The sequence below is a fragment of the Arvicola amphibius genome, chromosome 6 (assembly GCF_903992535.2).
Source record: "Arvicola amphibius chromosome 6, mArvAmp1.2, whole genome shotgun sequence".
In the NCBI taxonomy this organism is placed as follows: Eukaryota; Metazoa; Chordata; class Mammalia; order Rodentia; family Cricetidae; genus Arvicola; species Arvicola amphibius.
The window spans coordinates 39886962-39910380 of record NC_052052.2 but is presented as its reverse complement, the minus strand read 5'-3'; the positions used below and the strand labels follow the sequence as shown (position 1 = coordinate 39910380).

General features: G+C 44.4%; 1 protein-coding gene and 1 non-coding gene across 2 annotated transcripts in view; one reads left to right on the top strand and one right to left on the bottom strand.

Annotated features, from left to right (window-relative positions):
- The window catches only part of LOC119816700 (protein zyg-11 homolog A-like), a 31719-nt gene extending 8730 nt beyond the window's left edge, over window positions 1–22989 (bottom strand). The window contains exons 1-10 of the mRNA XM_038333577.1: window positions 22900–22989; window positions 17758–17923; window positions 12689–13440; window positions 9730–9870; window positions 7829–8005; window positions 4782–4846; window positions 4021–4120; window positions 3883–3936; window positions 2845–3006; window positions 2725–2769 (exon numbers count right to left, since the gene is read on the bottom strand). Of these exons, the coding sequence (XP_038189505.1) occupies window positions 2725–2769; window positions 2845–3006; window positions 3883–3936; window positions 4021–4120; window positions 4782–4846; window positions 7829–8005; window positions 9730–9870; window positions 12689–13440; window positions 17758–17923; window positions 22900–22989 (1752 nt within the window). The remainder of the gene's footprint in view (window positions 1–2724; window positions 2770–2844; window positions 3007–3882; window positions 3937–4020; window positions 4121–4781; window positions 4847–7828; window positions 8006–9729; window positions 9871–12688; window positions 13441–17757; window positions 17924–22899) is intronic.
- Window positions 8607–8669, top strand: LOC119818134. The gene has a single exon (XR_005286043.1). It is a non-coding gene; the product is annotated as a small nucleolar RNA Z39 (small nucleolar RNA).
- Window positions 22990–23419: the final 430 nt, after the last annotated feature.

Below are 23419 nucleotides of genomic sequence, written 5' to 3'. Positions count from 1 at the left end.
ACAAACTTTACAGGATACAAGACCACTGTCCCATAGCAAACTCTGACTCCAGAGTCGGGTCATCCTAGATCATTCAGCCTGTAGCCATTGAAATCTCTCCCTCAAGACCAGCAGAACTGCAGACATGAGCTGAGCTCAAACTATGGGCTCACTGATTCTTATGGGAAGAAGTATATGCTGAGAGCCTTTTTCATTTATTACAGACATGAACACTGATATTCAAAGGGTCAACCCACCAGGTTTAACTTCTGTTGGAGGAAAACTCGAATTTGCAAGATAGACTTCAGAATATCTGTTGTTTCTGCCTGTAATTTTAAGTATGATAATTGCTTCCTTTCCCTAGCAACTATGGGAATTCCCCACAGCCTGTATATAATGTGTTATTATCTCGTAAGTCCACATCCCGATCTACTGGGCATTTTTATCTGTGAATTGTCAAGAAGGTGGCTCTAACTTAGCTGCACTGACCAGTTACTATTATTAGCCTATACAGAGTTTCAATGAATAAAATAAATATAAAGAGATGTTGCCCAAGTCAAAGGTTATAAGTTTCCATTAAGAGCTGTCTTTGAGCACAGTTTTAAAAGACAGCTGTAATTTCCCCAGCTGTTAAGATTGCCATATGTTATCAACTGATAGAAAACTTTAAAGTAACTTTTAGATCAGACCAGGTGTCCTGCTAATGGATTTCAAGATAAACTATTCACAGAAAAACACAATCTTATTTATTTACAAGGACATGTAGCCAGCTCTGTGATTTGTTGAGCCAAGGTAATAGTGCAAACTAACCTAGCTGCAGTGGCAGGGACAGTAGTTAACTCTTTGCAAGGATTCCTAACCCCATTTTTATGGGCCTTTAAGACTCATCACAGGTAAAGTTTCCCTATTTCAACAATGATACAAAAAGTAGACTAACTTCAAAGTCCCAAGAAAGAGTCACAAATTTAAGGGTTACATGCCAGACAGAAAAATATACTTTAAGATTTAAAATGCCTTTGAATGTCACTGTGCTTTGGAGAATGCCTATTGCCTCTGCCCCCCGACTTACAGCTTCTCAGTCACAGCCAGGATCAGGCTGTGCTTGCTCTCTCTCTCTCTCTCTCTCTCTCTCTCTCTCTCTCTCTCTCTCTCTCTCTCTCTCTCTCTGACAATTGCTTTTCATAAATAAAGTCTTCATTCCGAGAAAGTCGGCTTTTATGAACACTAACCACAAAAAGTTTAAAAATGTTTTTGCACTTAGAAGTATAGGATATATCACACAATTTCCTTATTTCTTTTAGCTTCCTTGGTAGTTTAGTTTTATAAGACTACGTCTAGAGATTAGGTAAGGGAAAGACGCCTCTTCTTGCAACCCACCAATTAGGGAGCTAGTTGAAAGAAAATGCTCTCTTCTTGCTATGTGACAATTAATCTGGATTTATTGCTTAGAACTCTTGAAAAGGAACTCTGTTTCTTATCATTTACATAAGAAATGGTATATGGCCTATAGGTGTAATGCCTGTAACATTTTGTGGGTCTTTATAAGCTGTGTAGAACAAAGAGAGCTAGCAGAAACTGGCAGAATTCAATATGGCATAAGGTGACAAAAACTGGCAGAATCCACCATGAGAAAATAAGAGTGCTACCATCAACAACAAAATGTATGCCTGATCCTTCTTGTGGTGGTGCACACCTTTAATCCCAGAACTCAGGAGGCAGAGGAAGGTGGATCTCTTGTGAGTTCAAAACCAGCCTGGTCTACAGAGTAAATTCCAGGACAGCCAGGGTTGTTACATAGAGAAACCCTGTTTCAAAAAAAAGTGAATAAATATCTAGTTTCACTATACTGTGGAGTTGTTCTTTGAGCCCTGCTTGCAGTCCAGAAGCTGCATCTTTTGGGCTGTGAGAAATATACTTGTTCATGTGTGTTTTGTCTGTGCAGTGCACATGCGTGTGGGAGCCAGAGGTCAAAATATGGTGTCTTCCTCAATCAGTCGTTGCTTACTTATTCAGACAAGATCCCTCACTGAACCTAAGGCACAAAGATTTGGCTAGAGCAGCTGTGAGCCCCAGGGATCATCTGGTCTCTGTACCACCAAAGCTGGAATTAAGTCATGCATCACCACATCCAGCTTTATCCAAATTCAGGTTTTCATGCTTGCACAGCGTGCACTTTACCAACTAAGGTGGTTCCCAGTCTCTTGTTTGTTTGACTTTACTTTTTCAGTCAGGATCTTCCTATGTAGCTCAGGCTGGCCTCAAACTCATTAGCTTTCCTGGAGCTGGGATTACAGTCATGGGCACAATACACACCACCTACATTTTCGGTAAGTAAGATAGCTACTGTTTTTTTTAACTTTTATTTTAATTTGTGTGTCTGTGGACCATGTGCACACAGTACCCACAGGGCCGGAAGAGGGCACTGGAATCCCCTAGGACTGGAGTTACAGATGGTTATAAGCTGCTTTATGGGTGCTAGGAATCAAACCCAGGTCTCCTAGAAGAGCAACCAGTATTCTTAATCACTAAGCCATCTCTTCAGCCCCAGACAACTAGTATTTTAAGCCACTAAGCTGTGGGTTATTCACAGCAACAAGTAATTAACATACAAGGATTATCTGTTTGCTCAGAATATAATGATTAAATTAATCTATGCATCTAAACTGACTATAACAGTGCCCAACACAAGGTAGGTAGTAGTTAAGTATTAGTTTTATATAAATTAATTCAAACAATTCACCTTACCAAAAGACCAAGTACTGTGCTTTGTATCAAAGGCTCGGAAAATGTCTGTCAAAAGAACACACAAGTTACTACACCACAAAAGAAAGAACTTTATATCTAAACTCAATCCCTCCTTCCCACCTCTAAGACTTGGATGATGACTGCCAATCCTTCATTCTCAATAAAGTATTTGCAGGCCGATGGAGACTCATCTGTAAGATTCCAAAGCGCTTTCAGAGCAAACAAGAAGGTGACATCTTTTAAATTCCCAGTTGTCTTTCGTCTGATTATTGTTAGAAGCTCCTAAAAACCAAAGAGACAGAGAGTTAAACCACTCCACTCCTGTATAAGAAAGGGAAGAGGAGCCCTAAAAGTGGGAGCTGGGAATATAGCTGGGTTGAGTACTTTTGAGTTCGAGGCCAGCCGGGTCTACAAAGCGAGTCTCAGGAAGCTAGGACTGTTAGAGAAACCCTGTCTCAAAAAATCAAAACACACACACACACACACACACACACACACACACAGAAAGAGAGAGAGAGAGAAGTGTCCACTATATCTGGTAACAATCCTGCTTTCTCCGGTGAATATATCCACAGACTGCTAGTTCCTCTTCTCACCCATTTAGGTACCATATTTTCACTCTCCTCAATCATTACTTTTAATTATTCAGGAATGTGCCATTCATTTGCCTCATATCCAGCCAAATCCAACCCTCGATTTTGTCTTTCTCACTCAAACGCTCAGCTGTATTTCATGCAACCTCTTCTCAAGTAAGTACAGAATAAAAACCATTTCAGAAGCTGCAGTAAGCCGGTCGGTGGCACACACATTTAATGCCAGCACTTGGGAGCAGAGGCAGGCAGATCTCTATTAGTTCAAGGCCAGAGTGATCTACAGAGCAAGTTCCAGAACAGCCAGCACTGTTACACAGTGAAACCCTGTCTCAAAATAAATAAATAAATAAATAAATAAATAAATAAATAAATAAATATTCATACACATTATAAAAAAGTCACTTAAAAATAATAAATGCTTCATTCATAAAATTCTTTTTTTCTTAAAAGTATTAAGGGCCAAAGATAGTTGAGCGGTAGAGCATTTGCCTAGCATGCACAAGGCCCCGGGTTCAATCCCCAGATGGTGGGGCAGGAGTGGCGACCCCCTCTGCTCACAGCTCACCTTGACTGTCATGACGAGCTCTTCCTGTAGCTGTTCAGTCTGCTCGGGCAGGAGCTGCAAACAAACAGCAGAGCCAAGTGAAGTGGCCAAGTTTCCCAAGCCTAGGAAGGGGAAACGGTGGCTCTGGTGCATGCCTACCTTCAGGGCTAGGATGGAGATGATGGTCACTGCCATTGTTTGCATCTTGGGGTTCTCAGACTTGCACAGCCACTTCATAACAAGCTTGGCAGCATCAAACCTGAAAAGCAGAATTTTTTCTCACAGGTACATAAAATTTATAAAATTATAAAAAGTGAAAATAAATCCTTTCTTCTCCTTCTAAAAACATCTATCCACAGTTAAAGGCTGACAGTGGAGAGGCTCCCGAGGTCCAGCCCCTGCCCGAGAATAAATCAGTTAAATATGACAGGGCTCATGAGGCCCCACCTGTCCCTTAGAGTCTATCCAGTTAATGGCTTATCTCAGAGGGAGGGATATTTTCTTCAGTGGTGTGTCCTGTGGCAAATTGCCCGTGCCTCTCCCTGTAAATAAACCCTCACTGTTGATTTTCCTGTAAGTAAGCCTAATTAAGCTAAGAGGTTCACAAATGACAAATGAAAAGTAGAAAGAAGGATGACTAGTTGGTAAGAGGAAGAGGCTCAGAATAGACCGGAACAAACGGGGCTGAATAATAGCAATACATTATATAAAGGCATGAAAATATCATAAAGAAATCCAGTATTGTGTATAATACATGCTAAAGACAATTTTAAAAATTAAAGTAAAAATGTCAACTTCTGAAGCCTTATCAATGAAAATAAGAACATTTCAGAGAGACTCTAGGAGAAGCACACTCCAGTAAGAAGGGGAGTAGCCAAGTGCTGCCAGCCCGAACTCAATAAGATGTTTTATGTACTTGCCTGTCAAACGGAACGTCACAAAGAATCCTGGAACTGGTTAAGGAGAGAAGGCAATTCTTCTGTAACTTTTAGGGAAGAAAAGACAGACACTCGTAAGCAAACGTGATGCTCCATTCTGAGCCAGGATAAGATACATGGCTGGTGTGGTATGGACACCTCACTTCTTATGGAGTCCTCTCCAGGGTTTTAATTTACTCCTACAGTTGGAATAAAGACTGAATTATACTCTTAAATACCAAGTCACGAGCTGGAGAGATGGCTTGGTGGTTACTGCTCTTCTAGAGGACCTGGGATCAATTCCCAGCACCCACATGGCAACTCACAACTGTTTGTAATTCCAAGATCTCTCACACAGACATACAAGCAGGCAAAACACCAATGCACATAAAATAAAAATAAATCATTTTTAAAAAAGACTAACTCCCATTTTTAATATATATCTTTTTTCATTTATTTTTATTTCATGTGCACTGGTGTTTTGCCTACATGTATGTCTGTGTGAGGATGTCAGATCTCTTGGAATTAGAATACAGACAACTGTGAGCTGCCATGTGGGTGCTGGGAATTGAATACAGGTGCTCTAGAAGAGCAGCCAGTGCTCTTGTTTTGCTGTTTTGATTTGAGACAAGGCCTCTCTGTAACAGCTCTGGCTGTCCTGGAACTTGTGCTGTAGACCAGGCTGGACTCGAACTCACAGAGATCCACCTGCCTCTGCCTCCCATGTGCTGGAATGAAAGGTGTGGGCCACCACCACCCCGCTACAGCCAGCGCTCTTAACTATTGAGCCATCTCTCCAGTCCAGGAGAGATGACCCCAACCTTCATTTTTTTAAATTACATTAATTGTGTGTGTCTCTGTGTGTGGGTGTGCATGTGTGTGTGCACATCACAGCACACATGCAGAGGTCAGAGGACAACTTAGAGTAACCCGCTTTCTTCTTCCATCGTGTGGGTCCTGGAGATGAAACTTGCCTTACCAGGATGGGTGAAGGTGCCTTTATCCTGAGAGCTATCATGCATTCCAATTAGACTGAAAACGTTTATGCTGCTGAATAGCCACCACCGCAGTCAAGATTTCAGCAGTCATGTCACCTACCCACTCTTTAGCATGTTTTGCTTGACTCATGTTGTTTAGGGTTACCTGTGTTTCATGTACCAGTACCTCTGTAGGACTCCTTAAAACAATCGCATTACATCTGAGTACCTAATTCATCTGCTGTTGGTCACTCCACTTTTTGATGATTCCAAATTAGGACACTATGAACATTCATGTTTAAATTCATTGTTAGTTTGTGTGTGTGTGTGTGTGTGTGTGTGTGAGAGAGAGAGAGAGAGAGAGAGAGAGAGAGAGAGATCTGTGTGTTTACTTGAGTACCTTCCTTTATTGCTCTGCACTTCTTTTCCTTCCTTCCTTCCTTCCTTCCTTCCTTCCTTCCTTCCTTCCTTCCTTCCTCCCTCCCTCTCTTTCTCTCTCTCTTTCCTTCTTTCTGGCTTATGTTTCTGAGACAGTTTTACTAGGTATCCCTAGCTGACTCCCTGCCTCAGCCTCTGAGTGCTGGGATTAAAGGCATGTGTGCAGCACCACCACCAGGCAGCTTTAGGAACTTAAACTCATGCCTGCACTGAGCCATCTCCCTAGTCCCTCAACTTTTCTTTATTCATTTATTTATTTTGAGGGGCTGGGAACTAAAACTTACAAGCCCATGCAAGCCAGTAAGTGTTCTGCCACTGAGCTGTATTCCCAACCCATAAACTTTTAATTTGGGTGGTTTATATTCTGGTGCTGGAGCTAGAAACCAGGATGTTGGCCTCACCTAGGCTAGCAAGTCCTCTTTCACTGAGCTATGTCCCCAACCTTGAAGAAAAGCCTTTGCTTTTAGTAACCTAACCTATCTTTAATTAGTGAGGTAAAAAATATTTTCTCCTAAACATTTCATGACCTTAACTTTTATATTTAGATCTATGATTTCATTCACCTAATTAAAAATATTTTATTGCCTTTATTTAGAAAGGGAGAAAGAGTGTGTGTGCATGAGCATGAGCGCACACACTTGTGCATCAGAAAGCAATTTACAGGAGGTGCGGTTTGTTTTGGTTTATTTTTCCCCTTCCATCCTGAGTCTCAAGGATCAAACTCAGATCTTAAGGCTTGGCACGTTCACCTGCTAAATGCTAACTTTTACTTTCTTTTTTCCCTGGGATTTGTTTGTCTGAGAGGGGATCTCATGTAGCCCTGTCAGGCCTTTAACTCCATATGTAGTAGCAGATAATTACCTGCTATTCTGGTCCTACTGCCTCCACCCCAAGTGCTAGGATTATAGGTGAGTGCCATCACACCTGCCTGATAATGTTAGTGGATGGGCTTTTTTTTTTCTTTGTTTTTCGAGACAGCCCTAGCTGTCCTAGAACTAGCTTTGTACACCAGGCTACCCTCAAACTCAGAGATCCGCCTGCTTCTGCTTCCTGAGTCTGGGATTGAAGGCGTGCACCACCACCACCTAGCAAGTGAATGTTTCTTAGTAAATTTTTTTTTATTATATATATATTTTGAAACAGGGTTTCTCTGTGTAGCCATGGCAGGCCTGGAACTCGCTCACAGACCAGGTTGGCCTCACACTCTCAGAGGTCTGAGTACCTCTGCCTCCAAGCACTGGGATTAAAAGTGTATACCACCCTGCCCAGCTTTCTGAGTAAATGCTTCATTGCATATCGATATTTCTTACTTTTCTCTGTAATGCTGAGTACTATTTTATCTATAAAAGAACAAAAACTGGGGGCTGGAGAGATGGCTCAGCGGTTAAGAGCATTGCCTGCTCTTCCAAAGGTCCTGAGTTCAATTCCCAGCAACCACATGGTGGCTCACAACCATCTGTAATGAGGTCTGGTGCCCTCTTCTGGCCTGCAGGCATACACACAGACAGAACATTGTATACATAATAAATAAATAAATATTTTTTAAAAAAGAACAAAAACTGCAATTCAGTAATATGTATTTTTCCTGCATGTGCTCTAAAGTTAAGTATCAGTCAGCAATTTAATTCAAATTACCTGTTTGTAGAACGGAAAATTTTTCGTTGCTTCGAAGAGCAGACAGGTGACCTCTGACAACAGACGAACAGGCATTCCCTTAGCCAGGTTCTCGCGAATCAGGTTGAGGATACAAGCACTACCTGTGAACTGCACTGGCAGATCCTGTGGATGATTCCTCATTCCTATAGCAACAAGCTGAGAAAAATTTATTTTAGAGGGACAAGACACCATGAAAAAATCTGGTGGCTGGGCAGTGGTAGCACATGCCTTAATTCCAGCACTCGGAAGGCAGAGGCAGGTGGATCTCTGAATCTGAGGCCAGCCTGGTCTAAAGAGCGAGATTTCCAGGACAGGCAAAGCTACACAGAGAAACACCCCCCCCCCACACACACACACAAAAGTGTGGTATTGTCTTCAGTCTATTTTGGCTGGTACAACTGTCTGCTTATTGGGCTAATAACAGACTTCCTATTCTTAGCATTTATTCTGTAGGACATTGAGGAATTGCTGCAATTGCTTCAAATCCAATGAAGCCATTGACTAGCTAGGTACTCTGGGTGTGAATCTCTTTATGTGCCACGAATTGCATGATCATTTCCCAAACCACCACCCAAGCTGCTGTGACAAGCACTGTAAGAGACATAAACATCACAAAGATTATACCGTTTGAGGGTATTTCCTTAGTGCTGGGATTAAAAGCATATGCCACTATCGCCCAGTTAAATTTTCTTTTTTAGATTTACTTTATGAGTGTTTTGCCTGTATGTATGTAAAAAATAAATTTAAAAAATGAGTTTTACATGTGATGAAGCAAGTCAGTATGGATAAACTCATGATAGTGTGAATGCTTTCTGATGTGTAAAAAATAAAAATAAAACTAAGTTTATCATTTCCTAAGCCAAAATTCAGCTATAATGTATCCCAAGCTGCCGGGCGGTGGTGGCGCACGCCTTTAATCCCAGCACTCGGGAGGCAGAGGCAGGCGGATCTCTGTGAGTTCGAGACCAGCCTGGTCTACAAGAGCTAGCTCCAGGACAGGCTCTAAAGCTGCAGAGAAACCCTGTCTCGAAAAACCAAAAAAAAAAAAAAATGTATCCCAAGCTGGCCTTGCCAAAGATAACCTTGAACTTCTGATCCTCCCATCTTTGCATCCTGGAAAGATGGATTCTGGAGTACTGGATTCACAAGTATGTACCACTATTCCAGGTAACAGTTCATTTCATTTTGTTCTGTTCTTGCTTTCTTTCAGAAAATCTGACTTTAGGACAAGAAATCTAGCTCAGTTAATAGAACACTTGCCTAGCATAAACAAAGTACTGGGTTCAAAGCCCAGGATGACATAAGCCAGGTGTGTAAACATGCCCGCAGTCCTAGCACTTGGTCAGAAGAGAATCAGAAAATCCAGGCTGGAGTTGGGGCTGTGGCATAGTGCTACAGCGCCTCCTACCACGAGGTGTACTCAGTCACCCGACTACACACGCTGGACATCGTGGCACATGCCTGTAATTCCAGCACCTAAGAGGTAGATGTAGGAGGTTCAGTGATTCAAGATCACCCTCAGCAACATGAAGCTTAAGCCCAACCTGAGACTCACAAAAGAAAAAGAATGAAAAAAATCAGTTATGAGTTTTAAGACCAAACAAATAAGTACATGCATAGGAAATGTCTAGAGCAAAGTGAATTCAATTCCTACAAATTCCTAACTGTTTTGTATTTTTTTAAAAAAAAATACAATGCTACTATTATCTTCCTGCAGTGCTCAATGAACAGTTTTTTCGTTTTGTTTCGAGACCTGGAATTCCCACTGACCTGTCCCCAGCCTCCTCTAGAATGCTGGGAATTAAGGGTGTGCACCACCATGCCTGCTAGTAAACAGCTTTCAATGCCCAGGTAAGGTAAGCCGAGACCTCCTGAGGTACCTTTAGAATGGCAGGCAGAATGGCGTGCAGTGAGAGTGTCTCTGTGAAGAGCATGCAGAGCGTTTCCTTCATAAAACACGACCTGTTCCCATACCGGCTCAGGGCTTCAGAGAGCTGATGCAGGTTGGCTCCTCCAGCAACCTGAAAAATATGGAGTCACAGGAAGCTTCACCTCCTCACACAAGCATTTGGGTGCCCACAGCTTCAGGGCCATAGTAGGTGTTTACAAAGTTGTTCCCTTTAGTCCTAATTCTAAGAGAATCTTGTGTTCCTCAACCTCCAATTACAGATCTATCCTAGGAGCGAAATGTGCAGCTTGGTACCATAACAAAGCAAGCTGGTGGTGGTGTCAGGGTCAGGCACTTCTCCCTAAACTACAGTCCAGTTATGCCTGGAATCCCAACACTCGGGAGGCAGAGGCAAGAGAACTCTCAAATCTGAGACCAGCATCCTATCTGAATCAAGAACTTGGGGGGGGGGGGGAGACAAAACCCATAAACCCTTAATTAGCTGTGCTTTGGAGATTTGCCTTGGTGAAGCCCAGGGTACAGTTCTAGTGCAAACAGCAAAAAAGCCACACAGGAGTGTGCAAAGTTCCAACAATCAACAATCACAGTGGAGGTCTATGGGAAGATTCACACAGGAGAAAACATCCAGTCAAAGCCGGAAGGCACAGAAAAAGGAGAGCGCTCATTCTTGGTGCTAACCCTATTTCTCATATGCCATAACTCTTCCTTGCTTTGCTATCCCAGGGTGAGGAGTTGTTTTTTTGTTTGTTCTTTATTACTGATTTTATTGAGTTATACATTTCTCTTTTCTCCTCCCTTCCTCTCCCCTGCCCTTCTACCCTCTCCCATGGGCCCCATGCTCCCAATTTATTTAGGAGACCTTGTCTTTTTCTACTTCCCACGTAGATTAGATCCATGTATGTCTCTCTTAGGGTCCTTTTTGTTTTCCAGTTTCTCTGGGATTGTGAATTGTAGGCTGGTTTTATGTCTTAAAACAACTTATGAGTGAGTACATATTATATTTGTCTTTCTGGGTCTAGGTAACCTCACTCAATGTTTTTTAGGTCTATCCATTTGCCTGCAAATATCAAGATGTCATTTTTTTCTGCTGTGTAGTACTCCACTGTGTAACTGTACCACATTTTCCTTATCCATTCTTCAGTCAAGGGGCATTTAGGTTGTTTCCAGGTTCTGGCTATGACAAACAATGCTGCTATGAACATAGTTGAACACATGTCCTTGAGGTATAATTGAGCATCCTTTGGATATATACCCAAAAGTGGTATTGCTGGATCTTAAGGAAGGTTGTTTCCTAACTTTCTGAGAAATCGCCACACTGACATCCAAAAGGGGCTGTATCAGTTTGCACTCCCACCAGCAATGCAGGAGTGTTCCCTTTACCCCACATCCTCTCCAGCATAACTTGGCAGTGTTTTTGATCTTGGCCATTCTTAGAGGTGTAAGATGGAATCTCAGGGTTGTTTTGATTTGCATTTCTCTGATGACTAAGGATGTTGAACATTTCCTTAAATGTCTCTCAGCCATTTTAGAGTCCTCTGTTGAGAGTTCTCTGTTTAGGTCTATACTCCATTTTTTTTCATTGGGTTATTTGTTCTTTTGATGACCAATTTCTTGAATTCTTTGTATATTTTGGAGATCAGCCCTCTATCCGATGTAGGGTTAGTGAAGATCTTTTCCCATTCTGTAGGCTGTCGTTTTGTCTTCTTTGCTTTACAGAAGCTTTTCAGTTTTAGGAGGTCCCATTTATTAATTGTTTTTCTCATTGTCGATGATACTGGGGTTATATTTTGAAAGTGGTCTCCTGTGCCAATGTGTTCAAGTGTACTTCCCACTTTCTCTTCTCTGAGGTTCAGTGTGGCTGGCTTTATGTTAAAGTCTTTAATCCATTTGGACTTCAGTTTTGTGCATGGTGATAGATATGGATCTATTTGCATTCTTCTACATGTTGATATCCAGTTATGCCAGCACCACTTGTTAAATATGCTTTCTTTTTTCCATTTTATATTTTTTTGCTTCTTTGTCAAAAATCAGGTGTTCGAAGGTATGTGGATTAATACCCGGGTCTTCAATTTGATTCCACTGGTCCTCCTGTCTGTTTTTATGCCAATACCAGGCTGTTTTCAGTACTATAGCTTTGTAGTAGAGTTTGAAGTCAGGGATTGTGATGCCTCCAGAAGTTCCTTTATTGTACAGGATTGTTTTGGCTACAGGATGATATGTTTTAAACAGCCCACTTCGATTAGCCTAAAGGTGACAGGTCTCCAGATTTTCAACCATACTTTCTACTACACCCTCTCCTGTAGCTGCTCTCCAAAACATAAGGATTTAAGAAAAAAGAATACTAGATATGATCAAGTTTTCAACATTCCTTGGCAGTAAGGAACAAGTAAACAAAAACTAAACAGAAGAGATACAACAAATAAGGATCTTACAAAATGAAAAGAAACTTAAAACATCCACCTGCCTCCCTCACTCCCTTCATCTTCCCAGCACTCAAACTGACAAGAAAGTGCTTTTGTTCTGTTGAGACAGGCTCTTACTGCACAGCCCAAACTGACTTGAAACTCACAATCCACCTGCCTCTGCCTCCTTACATGCTCTTTAAAAAATTATTTTCCAGGGATCTGGAGAGATGGCTCAGTAATTAAGAACACTAGCTGAGCCCAACAGTGGTGGTGCACACCTTTAATCCCACCACTTAGGTGGCAGAGACAGGTGCATCTCTGTGAGCTGAAGGCTGGCCTGGTCTACACAGTGAATTCCAGAACAACCAGGGCCATGTTAAGAAACCCTGTCTCAAAGCAAAAAACAAAAATAAAATAAAAACTATTAAGGACTCTATATAAACAAGCCAAACTAATATAGATTCTAATGTACAAGAACATATAATGTTCTGAACAAATAAAACAAAAATGTATGTTAAAACAAACCTTCAAGCCTTGCTTTGTGATAAAGAAATTAGCATAACCAGCATTCGTGGACAAAAGTCCCACAAACCGCATGTCAGGCCGCTGCTGTAGAAAGGATTCCACAACTTCATCAGTGATGTCAAGGCCCCCAGAAATATCCAGGGATACTAGGTTGGGCAGGATGTTCTTCTGCTGTAACAGATGGAAAGCCAGGTCTGACCTGAGATGCTTGTGATTAGAAATATCAAGGTGAAGCAGGCATTTCAGCTGTCTGAGGACTGCAAGGATCTGTGAACTGGTCATGGTCAGGCACTTCAGATAGTGCATGGTGAGAGATCTAAGTCGGTCCTTACAGGTGAGGAGTGCAGAGATATTAGTGACCAGAGTATTGGAGATGTCCAAGCTTTCCAGCTTTGGTAACCGAGAAACGCTCACTAGGTCTTCACTCCAAAAGGACACATTGGCCACGCTTAAAGTGCGAATGCCAACAAACTGACCCAAGGCCAGTAGTCTTGAGTCTTGAGGGACACTAGCTGAGTCTAACAGAAGGCACTGAAGGTTTTCCTGGATCCAGGCACTGCTTTGGAGAGCGTGGATGATGTCTGGGGCTAGAAGCTCAGAGTCTACTGAGGTGGCATTCACTTGAACAAGCTTGTGATGGCAGAAAGCTCTTGTGAAGGCTGCTGCCGAGAGTTTAGCTCTCTGGATACTTATCCGCTTCAGATTCGTTTGCTTGCCTTGGAAAATGGCTGTTGTTCTGTCAGTCAACTTGCCTGTAAGAGAAGCAGAACCGCTTACAACAACAACCAAATTTTATGCCTTTCCTGGCCATGATGCAGCAGTGAATGAAGACAGACAGACGCTACTAAAAATTCTGACCAAATTCTGACTGCCTGCTCTGTGCCAGCAGCTGTTCTAAACGCTTCACTAAGCTTACCTCATTCATTGTTTGCACTAACCCTACAGGGGAACTATTGGTACTTACTGTCAGATAGATGAGGAAACATAAGAATTTAATTTGCCTAAGGTCAATTTATGGAAGATTATACTTCGGAGCTCAGGCTAATCTACACCAACCTTGTTCAAAGAAACAAAACATAAAACCAAATAGGTGAACAAACAATAAGCAAGTAACCCCATTATAATCACTTTAGGGTGGGTGGGGGTTCAAGACAAAGTCTCATTGTGTAGCTCTGGCTGTCCTGGAACTTACTCTGTAGACCAAGCTGGCCTCAAACTCAGAGATCTGCCTGCCTCTGCCTCCCCAGTGCTAGGATTAAAGGCGTGCGCCAATACACCTGGCTTGTTCTGTTATAATCACTCTAAATCAAAATCCAGAATGACTAACAAGCCACTTATCCCCATTTTCTTTATTAAAAAATTTTTGATTGATTTATGTGTATGACTGTTTTGCCCTCATGACGTCAGAAGAGGGCATCCAATCCCCTGGAACTGATGTTACAGATGGTTGTGAGCCACTATATGGGTACTGGGAACAAAACCTGGGTTCTGCAAGAGCAACTATGCTCTTAGCTGCTGAGCCATCGCTGCAACCCCAGAAGACTTTATTGTCTCCATCTGTAAGATAAACAGCTATACTAGACTCCACTTAGCAAAGATTTATAAAGCATGTATAAAGATTCCATGCTAAGCAGCCGGGCGGTGGTGGCGCACGCCTTTAATCCCAGCACTCGGGAGGCAGAGGCAGGCGGATCTCTGTGAGTTCGAGACCAGCCTGGTCTACAAGAGCTAGATCCAGGACAGGCTCTAAAGCTGCAGAGAAACCCTGCCTCGAAAAACCAAAAAGATTCCATGCTAAGCAATGGGCACATCAGACACCTGTGGCCCAAGGAACTCAATCTTGGAGGGCTCACCAGTAGATAATTAAAATACTTGTACATGCTGGGCGGTGGTGGCACACGCCTTTAATCCCAGCACTTGGGAGGCAGAAGCAGGCGGATCTCTGTGAGTTTGAGGGCAGCCTGCTCTACAAGAGCTAGTTCCAGGACAGGCTCCATGGCCACAGAGAAACCCTGTCTTGAAAACAAAAACAAAAACAAAACAAAAAAGAACTTGAACTCACAGTAGGAAAATATGACTGATAAAACTGGGACTGGTGAGAGTGGTGTGTTTTATGGAAGGTTGTGTGTGTGTGTTTTAGACAGGGACTCATTCTGTAGCCCAGCTATCACTCCTAGCTTATATTTATATTTTCAGAAAGACATAGCTGGGGACCACTGAGAAGGCTCAGTGGGTAAGGGTGCTTGCTGCAAAGCCTGATGACCCAAGTATTTTATCCCCAGGACCCATGTGTGTTGGAAAGTGAGAGCAGACTGACATACATACATGTGACTTGGCCGCTCATGTGCATGAGCACACACAAACATACAAATTAAATAAAAATTTCTCTTTTTTTGTTTTGTTTTTCGAGACAGGGTTTACTTTGTGGCTTTGGAGCCTGTCCTGGAACTAGCTCTTGTAGACCAGGCTGGCCTTGAACTCACAGAGATCCACCTGCCTCGGAGTGCTGGGATTAAAGGCATGCGCCACCACCGCCCTGCGCAACTCTGTCTTCTTTATAGCCTTCTACCATTACGCTGAGTGCTTAATGTCAGGTTAAATTAGTACATGTTTCAAAAAAAAAAAAAAAGCCCCAGGTGGTGGTGGCGTACTCCTTTAATCCCAGCACTCAGGAGGCAGAGGCAGGCAAATCTCTGAGTTTTGAGACCAGCCTGGTCTACAGAGTAACAGCGCGAGTTTCAGGACAGCCAAGGCTACACAGAGAAACCACCACCACCCCTAAAAAAGAAAAGAAAGATATAGCCAGGTGTGATGGTGAAAACCTGTGATCCCAACATTTGAGAGATGGAGGAAGGAGGGATCAGGAGTTGAAGAGCATCTTGAGCTACATACCTGATTTTGAGATCATTTCTTGTTGCTGTTCTGATTTTTTACAATTTATTTATTCGGTGGGGAGGGGGTACACTGATGCCATAGTGCATGTGTGAAGTCAGAAGACAACTCACAGAACTTATTCTTTCCTTCCACCATGTAGGCTCCAGGGCTAGAACTTGGGCCATCAGACTTAGTGTTCAGTGCCCTTACACTAACTAAGCCTTCTTGCTGCTCTCTCCTTTGTTGCTGTTTTTTTCACCCCAGTCAGAATGTCCTAGAGCCCCAACTGGACTCAGACTCACTATGAGCTGAAGAGGACTGACATTCTGATCCTCCTGCCTCCGGTTCTCAAGTGCTGAATTTATAGGCATGTGCCATCGAGTCTGGCTCGTGTGTGTATGTGTCCTGAAACTCACTAGACATGTCTTCCACCACTGAGCTACATCTTCATCCCCAAAGAAACTTTAAAAGTTCACACCCATAGTGTAGAGAACACTGGATAAGAAGATAAGAATGTTGGAAACCAGAAGCAGATCAATGACAATGGCTTCATTTCCTTTACCTATTAGGCTAGCAGCAAGAATAGCTTACAAAATTAGATTATCCTGTAAAGATTGAGATAATCAAAGTTAAAAACTATAAATAAAGGTATTTTTTCAAATTATTAAGCACTGAGGTTCCTTATATTTCCCCAAATAATACAGGTTATTGTCACTGTTCTTAGATGCTCTCTAGAATTAGAAGGTAACAAATACCGTACTAAAGAAACCATATACTTTGATTGTATGAGGAATCAAGCAATGAAGCTTCTTCCCTTGCTGGCCAGACCTTATGGAATACCGAAAGATGCTATTAGGGGAAAACTGTCAAGTTTTACTCAGCTGTGGACTGTGTATACTAACTACCGAGGGGACGGGCAAGACTCGCCCACTGGGGCAATAGCTGCAAGTCTGTCATAGGAAAAATCAGCTGCTCTTCAGTTGGATTTGAGGTCCATGCCACATGAGGGAATTTATCTCTGGTACTGTAAGCTTGGTCAAAAGCCTGCAAGCCAGGGAGGTAGAGGCCTTAGCAGGGAAGGTACTGCTGTCATTTTGTTAACTGGACATAACATACCTGTGACACTACCTTCTAAATACTTTTACAGATCAACATTGCTATCAGCTTTGGTTGAAGAGGTTTATTACTGCTAAGAATGACTAGCTGTTGGAGCTCAGGAGACAGCTTAGGGGGTATGAGTACTTGCTGTGCAAACATGAAAACAGGAGTTCAAATCCCAGCACTCAAGTGAGAGGCCCACCATGACCAAACATGTCTATCACCCCAGAGCTATGTAGGTGTGGAGACAGGAGTGGTTAGAGCTTGCTGATGGTCAGCCTAGCTCCAGACTTAGTAAGATATTATGTATTTCTCATGGAGTTAAGTAAGAAAATGATAAGAGCAGATCACCTGATGTCCTCTTTTAGCCTCTGCATGTGTACGCACACGGGCACCCATATACACATAACACACATGAGCCTGTTGAAAGCTGAGCCCTAAATGGGTGTTCTCTATGCACCCATCCCCATGAGGATATAAATGTAATTAATGGTTGCTGTGTGTCAGGGACCATTGTCCTAAAGGATAGCAGAGGTCATTGCCCTAAGGATGTTTACAGAGAACCCGCTCCACATCCCAACTATCTTGAACTATGTTAACGGAACCCGCCCCTTATTCCAACTATCTTAAAAAATGTTAATGGATCACATGTTTCGGCTTACACCAGGTGCCGACTGATGACCTTCCGTTACCCCAGCAAAGTTCCTACTCCTACCCCCACCCCATGTCAAGTTCCTCTTTCAAGGGCTATATAAGCTGTAACCTTCACCCCAATAAACGAGACCTTGACAATAGAATCTTGCTTGGTCTCCTTCCTCTCTTCAGCCCATGTCTTCCAGGTAGCGCCTCTTCAGAGGACCCTGAATAGGTGACCCGCCAAGCAGGGTTACAGCTGTGCTCATGGTGGGTGGGGTGGGGGTGGGGATGAGGGTATGAGGTTGTCTTCAATAGTATAGCCACTGCTGAGGGGAGTCTGTGCTCCTGTAAATAACCCCATGTCAATGGCTCTGTAAACTACCCTAATTAAACTCAGTGAGACACACAGACAACAAAAAGGTAAAGCACTTTAAGAACAAACTAAAGAGAATGTTTAGTACCTCGCCAAGTCATCCTCTCAAGGAACTGATCAGATATTTCTCGAGGGAGATGCCAATGCTCTGGAAGGCACAATGTTCCATCAGGTCTTTTAGAACACCATTGCTCTAATGTAGCAACTAAGACATCCAGGCAGATGTTGACCAAAGAGTAGGGTGATGCCTCCTCCTAAGCAAGAAGACAAAAAAGAAAAAAATTGTTAGAAATTATCTGTGCAGCCGGGTGGTGGTGGCGCACGCCTTTAATCCCAGCACTCGGGATGCAGAGGCAGGCGGATCTCTGTGAGTTCGAGGCCAGCCTGGTCTACAGAGTGAGTTCCAGGACAGGACAGGCTCCAAAGTTACAGAGAAATCTGTCTCGAAAAAAAATCAAAAAAAAGAAAGGAAGGAAGGAAGGAAGGAAGGAAGGAAGGAAGAAAGAAAGAAAGAAAGAAAGAAAGAAAGAAAGAAAGAAAGAAAGAAAGAAAGAAAGAAAGGACCTGCAAACATTCAACATAAAGGGGGTCATTGCCAGCAAGATGGCTCAGCAGGTAAGGTGCTTGCTGCCAAGCCTGGTGATCTGAATTTGATCCTTGAGAAAAACCAACTTCCACAAGTAGTTCTTTGCTTTCCATATACCATATACAGGACATATTAAATTAAAAAACACAACAACCAGGTATGATATTGCACATATTTAATCCTACCACTTGGGAGGCAAAGGCAGGTATATCTCTGAGGTCAGGGCCAGTCTGATCTTCACAGTTAGTTTAAGACCAACCAGGTACACATAGCAAGAGCCAGCCTAAAAAATAATAGTAGTAAGTTATTATTACTTCTGGAATCAAATGCAAATGGAAGCACAGCTTACCAGAACCTATGAGATGTTAAGGCAGTTTTGAAAGTTCAGTTTTAGAACTGAGTGCTTAAATTAAGCAGTCAGAAAATGGGAGGTGAGATGGCTCAGCTGGTACAGGCCCTTGCTCACAGGACTGAGTTTGATTACCAGGATCTGTATGACGGAAGGAGCTGTCCTCTGACCTCTGCACCCCCACCTTCGCATGTACTCCCCCCAAATAAATTGATTTAAAAACTCAGGAAGGGGCTGAAGAGATGGCTCACTGGTTAAGAGTGCTGACTGTTCTTCCAGGACTCGGGTTCAATTCCCAGCACCCACAAACAAACAAAAACTCAGGAAGAGGTGGGCGGTTGTGGCGCATGCCTTTAATTCCAGCACTGGGGAGGCAGAAATGGCGGATCTCTGAGAGTTCAAGGCCAGCCTGTCTACAAAGCGAGTTCCAGGACAGCCAGGGCTGTTACACAGAGAAACCCTATCTCAAAAAAACAAAACAAAACTTACTCGTGGCAATCTTTGTCTCCCAAGAGGGGGGACGGGGACATTTTCTTAGCTAGGTATGATGAAACACACTCTTGATCCCAGTAACCCAGAGGCTGGAGGATCAGGAATTCACCTCCAGATTCAGCTACTCTTGTGATGCAATTTCCTCTGAGTTCAAACAGTCTACCTTGGAGGAGGTTTCTTAACAAATCTTGGTAATAATCAACTGCCAAGTCTCTGGAAGTTCCTGCAATTTACAGGACCCAAAGTACATGTCACACACAGAGGTGACAGCAGATCCCTAGTACCTGTAATGATTTCAGCCACAATAAGGCTGATACTTCTGGATTCTAGGAGCCATGCATGTGCAGACAAGCCCTCAGGCAGAAGAGCCTAATGGCCCCTGGGAATGTTAAAGGACCCCGCGTGACCCACATAGAGTGGATTACATCATCCACGGATGACTCTGCTAAGCCTTTGCTTACATGTTGGCTGAAACCCACTGTGCACATGACTAGGCATCTTTAAAAGCTGGATGTGCCATCTTCCCCCCCCCCCCTTCTGTGCACACTGACTTCCCCAGGCCTGTACACGCCCCCTCTAATAAACACCTAAGCAGGTTTGTTGTGTGTTCCATGTTTCCTTCTCACTTGTACCAGGTAATTTCAGTACCACATAAAAGTCGGACAAAGCTTATAACCCCAGTGCTAGAGGACAAAGAGAAACAGATTCTGGTTGTAAAGATACGACGCGCAACTAATGAAACAAAAAAAGGTTCTCCAGAAAAAAAAAACTAATGTTATTATTAACCAGAAAAAAATTTACAGGTACCATATACATTAAAAAGATGATTTATGCCAGGTGGTAGTGACACTATCCTTTAATCCCAGAGGTCAATCTGGTCTACAGAGAAACCCTGTCACACAAAATAAAGTTTTTTAAAAATGATAATTTAGCCGGGCGGTGGTGGCGCACGCCTTTAATCCCAGCACTCGGGAGGCAGAGGCAGGCGGATCTCTGTGAGTTCGAGGCCAGCCTGGTTTACAAGAGCTAGTTCCAGGACAGGCTCTAAAAAAAGCTGCAGAGAAACCCTGTCTCGAAAAATCAAAAAAAAGAAAAAAGAAAAAAAATGATAATTTAGCCGGGTGGTGGTGGCGCATGCCTTTAATCCAGCACTCGGGAAGCAGAGGCAGGTGGATCTCTGTGTATCGGAGCTAGTTCTAGGACAGGCTCCAAAGCTACAAAGAAACCCTCTAAAACAAACAAACAAACAGCAACAAAAATAGATAATGTAAAACTCCCAAGATTTCACTCCAATAAATTTGATAAATTAAACAGAGAAAAAAAAATTCTAGATAGATGTTACCAAAGCCAGCAATCTATTTAAGCCCTGGGAATGCAGTCTTCCTTTTTTGTTTGTTTTTGTTTTGCTTTTGTTGCTGTTTTAAGATTTATTTTTTATGTATACAGTGTTCTGCCTATATGGCTACCTACAGGCCAGAAGAGGGCACCAGATCTCATTACAGATGGCAGCCACCATGTAGTTGCTGGGAATTGAATTCGGGACCTCTAGGAAGAGCAGTCAGTGCTCTTAACCACTGAGCCATCGCTCCGGGTCCTTATTTTGTTTTTTGAGACAGGGTTAATCTGTACAGCCCTGGCTATCCTGGAACTGACTCTGTAGACCAGGCTGGCCTCTGCCTCCTAATGCTGGGATTAAAGGCGTTAACCACTGCCCTGAATTAACCCTTTTATAAATATGGAGGTATATAATGAGCTCTATAGCTCCCAAAGAAATAGATACGAATATGAGTTAAAACCTCCGAGGGAGGAGAAGAATGATCAGTTGGTAAAATGCCTGCCTGGCACACACAAAGATGAAGCATTCAACCTCCCAAATCCAAGCAAAAAGAAGTTGGGTCCAGTGTCACTTGCTTGTAACTGTAGCGTCGAGAGCTCAGACACACACACACACACACACACACACTCCAAGCAGGAAGTTATGACACAAACCAGTAATTCTAGCAGTTGTAGGAGACAGGAGGATTGTTGAGAAAGCAAGGCCAGCATGAGCTACTTAGTGAGTTCCAGATTAGCCTGATCTAGGGTAGGACCTTATTTCCAAAAATAAAAAATAAAATAAAATGGGCTAAGGAGATGGCTCAGAGGTTAAAAGGGCACACAGGACCACGGTTCAGTTCCCAGCACCTATATCTGCCTGCAACTCTAGATTCAGAGAATAGACCATATTCTTCTGGCCCCACAGGTGCTGGGAACCCAACCCATGTCCTCTCTTAACTGCTGAGCCACCAGACCAGTCTCATTCCCATACTTCAAAATAAAGTAGGGGCCCAGAAAGATGGGTCATCAGACGAAGGTGCCTGTTCACATGAGCTCAATCCCCCAAATCCACATAGTGCATGGAGAGAATACATTACCAACAACTCTGATCTACACACACATGTAAAAGCCACAAAACAAAACCCCGAACAAAATAACTAACTTTTGAAGGGCAAGAGAATACAAAATTGGTATACAAAAATCAATTTTATGTATTTGCAAATACAAACCAATTTTACATGAACCTTTAAAACAGAGGATTGAGCTACAGGCTTTTAAATCCAAGGAGGGGCTGAGGAGACCCACTGGGTGGGGGTCTGTGGAGACAGAGGCAGGAGGATTTCAAGAGTTCAAGGGGAAAAAAAATTGAAAGGGGCTGGCCATATTGTCAGGCAATTGTAATCCCAGTGCTCAGGAGACTGAGGGAGAGCTGAGTTTGAGGCCAGTCTGGGTTACAGTGGGAGATCCTATCTCTCTCTTACACACACAATTTTCAAGAACTGGGGTTAACAGGAGTCACCACAATTTCCCCCCCCCCCCCCCCCCCCGCCGTGGCACTGAGCATCCAAGGTCAGCATACTCCAGGTCAAGTTCCTGTGTAGACTCACCCACCTGGGATTTCCAATTTCCTCCTCCACAGGGTTAATGGAGTGGGTAGGTGAGCAGCTGAGGAGAGGGGCTGGGGGCTCTGAGGTCGCTAAGAAGGGCTGGACGAGCTGAGAAGAGGGGCTGGGGCAGCTGAAGAGAGAGACTGGGGACGCTGAGGAGAGGGGCTGGGGCAGCTGAAGAGAGGGACTTGGGGCGCTGAGGAGAGGGGCTGAGGGTTGAGGAAAAAGGCTGAGGAGAGGGGCTGAAGAGGCGCTGAGGAGGGGACTAAGGGTCTGGTTGGGTGGGCTCTGAAGAGACCCACTGGGTGAGGGCCTGAGGGGAGCAGGCTGAGGAGACCCACTAGGTGGGGGGCCGAGGAGAGCAGGCTGAGACCCACTGGGTGGGGGGCTGAGGAGAGCAGGCTGAGGAGATGCACTGGGTGGGGGGCTGAGGAGAGCAGGCTGAGGAGACCCACTGGATGGGGGTCCTGAGGGGAGCAGGCTGAAGAGACCCACTGGATGGGGGTCCTGAGGGGAGCAGGCTGAGGAGACCCACGGAGTGGGGGGATAACGGGAGCAGGCTGAGGAGATGCACTGGGTGGGGGGCTGACGGGATCAGGCTGAGGAGACCCACTGGGTGGGGGGCTGAGGAGAGCGGCGCCGGCGCGCAGCGGGCACTCAGTATGGAAGGGGCTCGAACTTCGGAGCCTCCTTCAGTGGCGCCGAGGTCTGGGAGCACGCGGGGGCGGGACGCGGCGTCCACGGGGCCCGGTAGGCCTGCTCACGAACCCCAGGGAGCCGTCACGACCAACTCGCGGGCCTCGGGAAGGAGGCCGCCCCGCAGCGCGCCACACGACGGAAGGGCGCTCGCCCCGCGACCCGGGCGGCGGCCACACTCACCTGCACCACGCAGCGGTCCCGCGCGTCATCCAGGGCGTCGGGCAGGACGAGGGCCTGCGGCCACAGCACCCGGTGCAAGAAATAGACCATGGTTCCCCCGCTCGCGCGAGCCCGCTCTGCAGCGTCACGCCACGGCGCACTCGCGGAGGGCGCAGTGCTGGGCGCAGGGCGTTTGAACCGCAGGCTCGTCCGCCGCGCACTCGCCCGCTGCGACCCCGCCCCCGGCCGCACGGCCAACGGTTCTCGCTCGCCAGGCGCCGCCGCGGAGGCAGACAGTCCTCGGAACCGGCTGCCGAGGCGGTTCCCACAGTCGCACTCAGGGTTGGATTGGATTTATTTTAATTTTTCTCAAGGCAGAGTTTCCACGGAGGTGTAGTCCCGGCTGTCCTTGAACTCACTCTCTAGGCGGGCTAGCCTTGAATTTAGCCACCCACCTACCTTCGTCCCCCGCAGGCTGAGGTGAAAGGAGTGTGCCGCCCCCGCCTTGAAGTTTGTTTGTTTTGTTTTGGGTTTTTTGTTT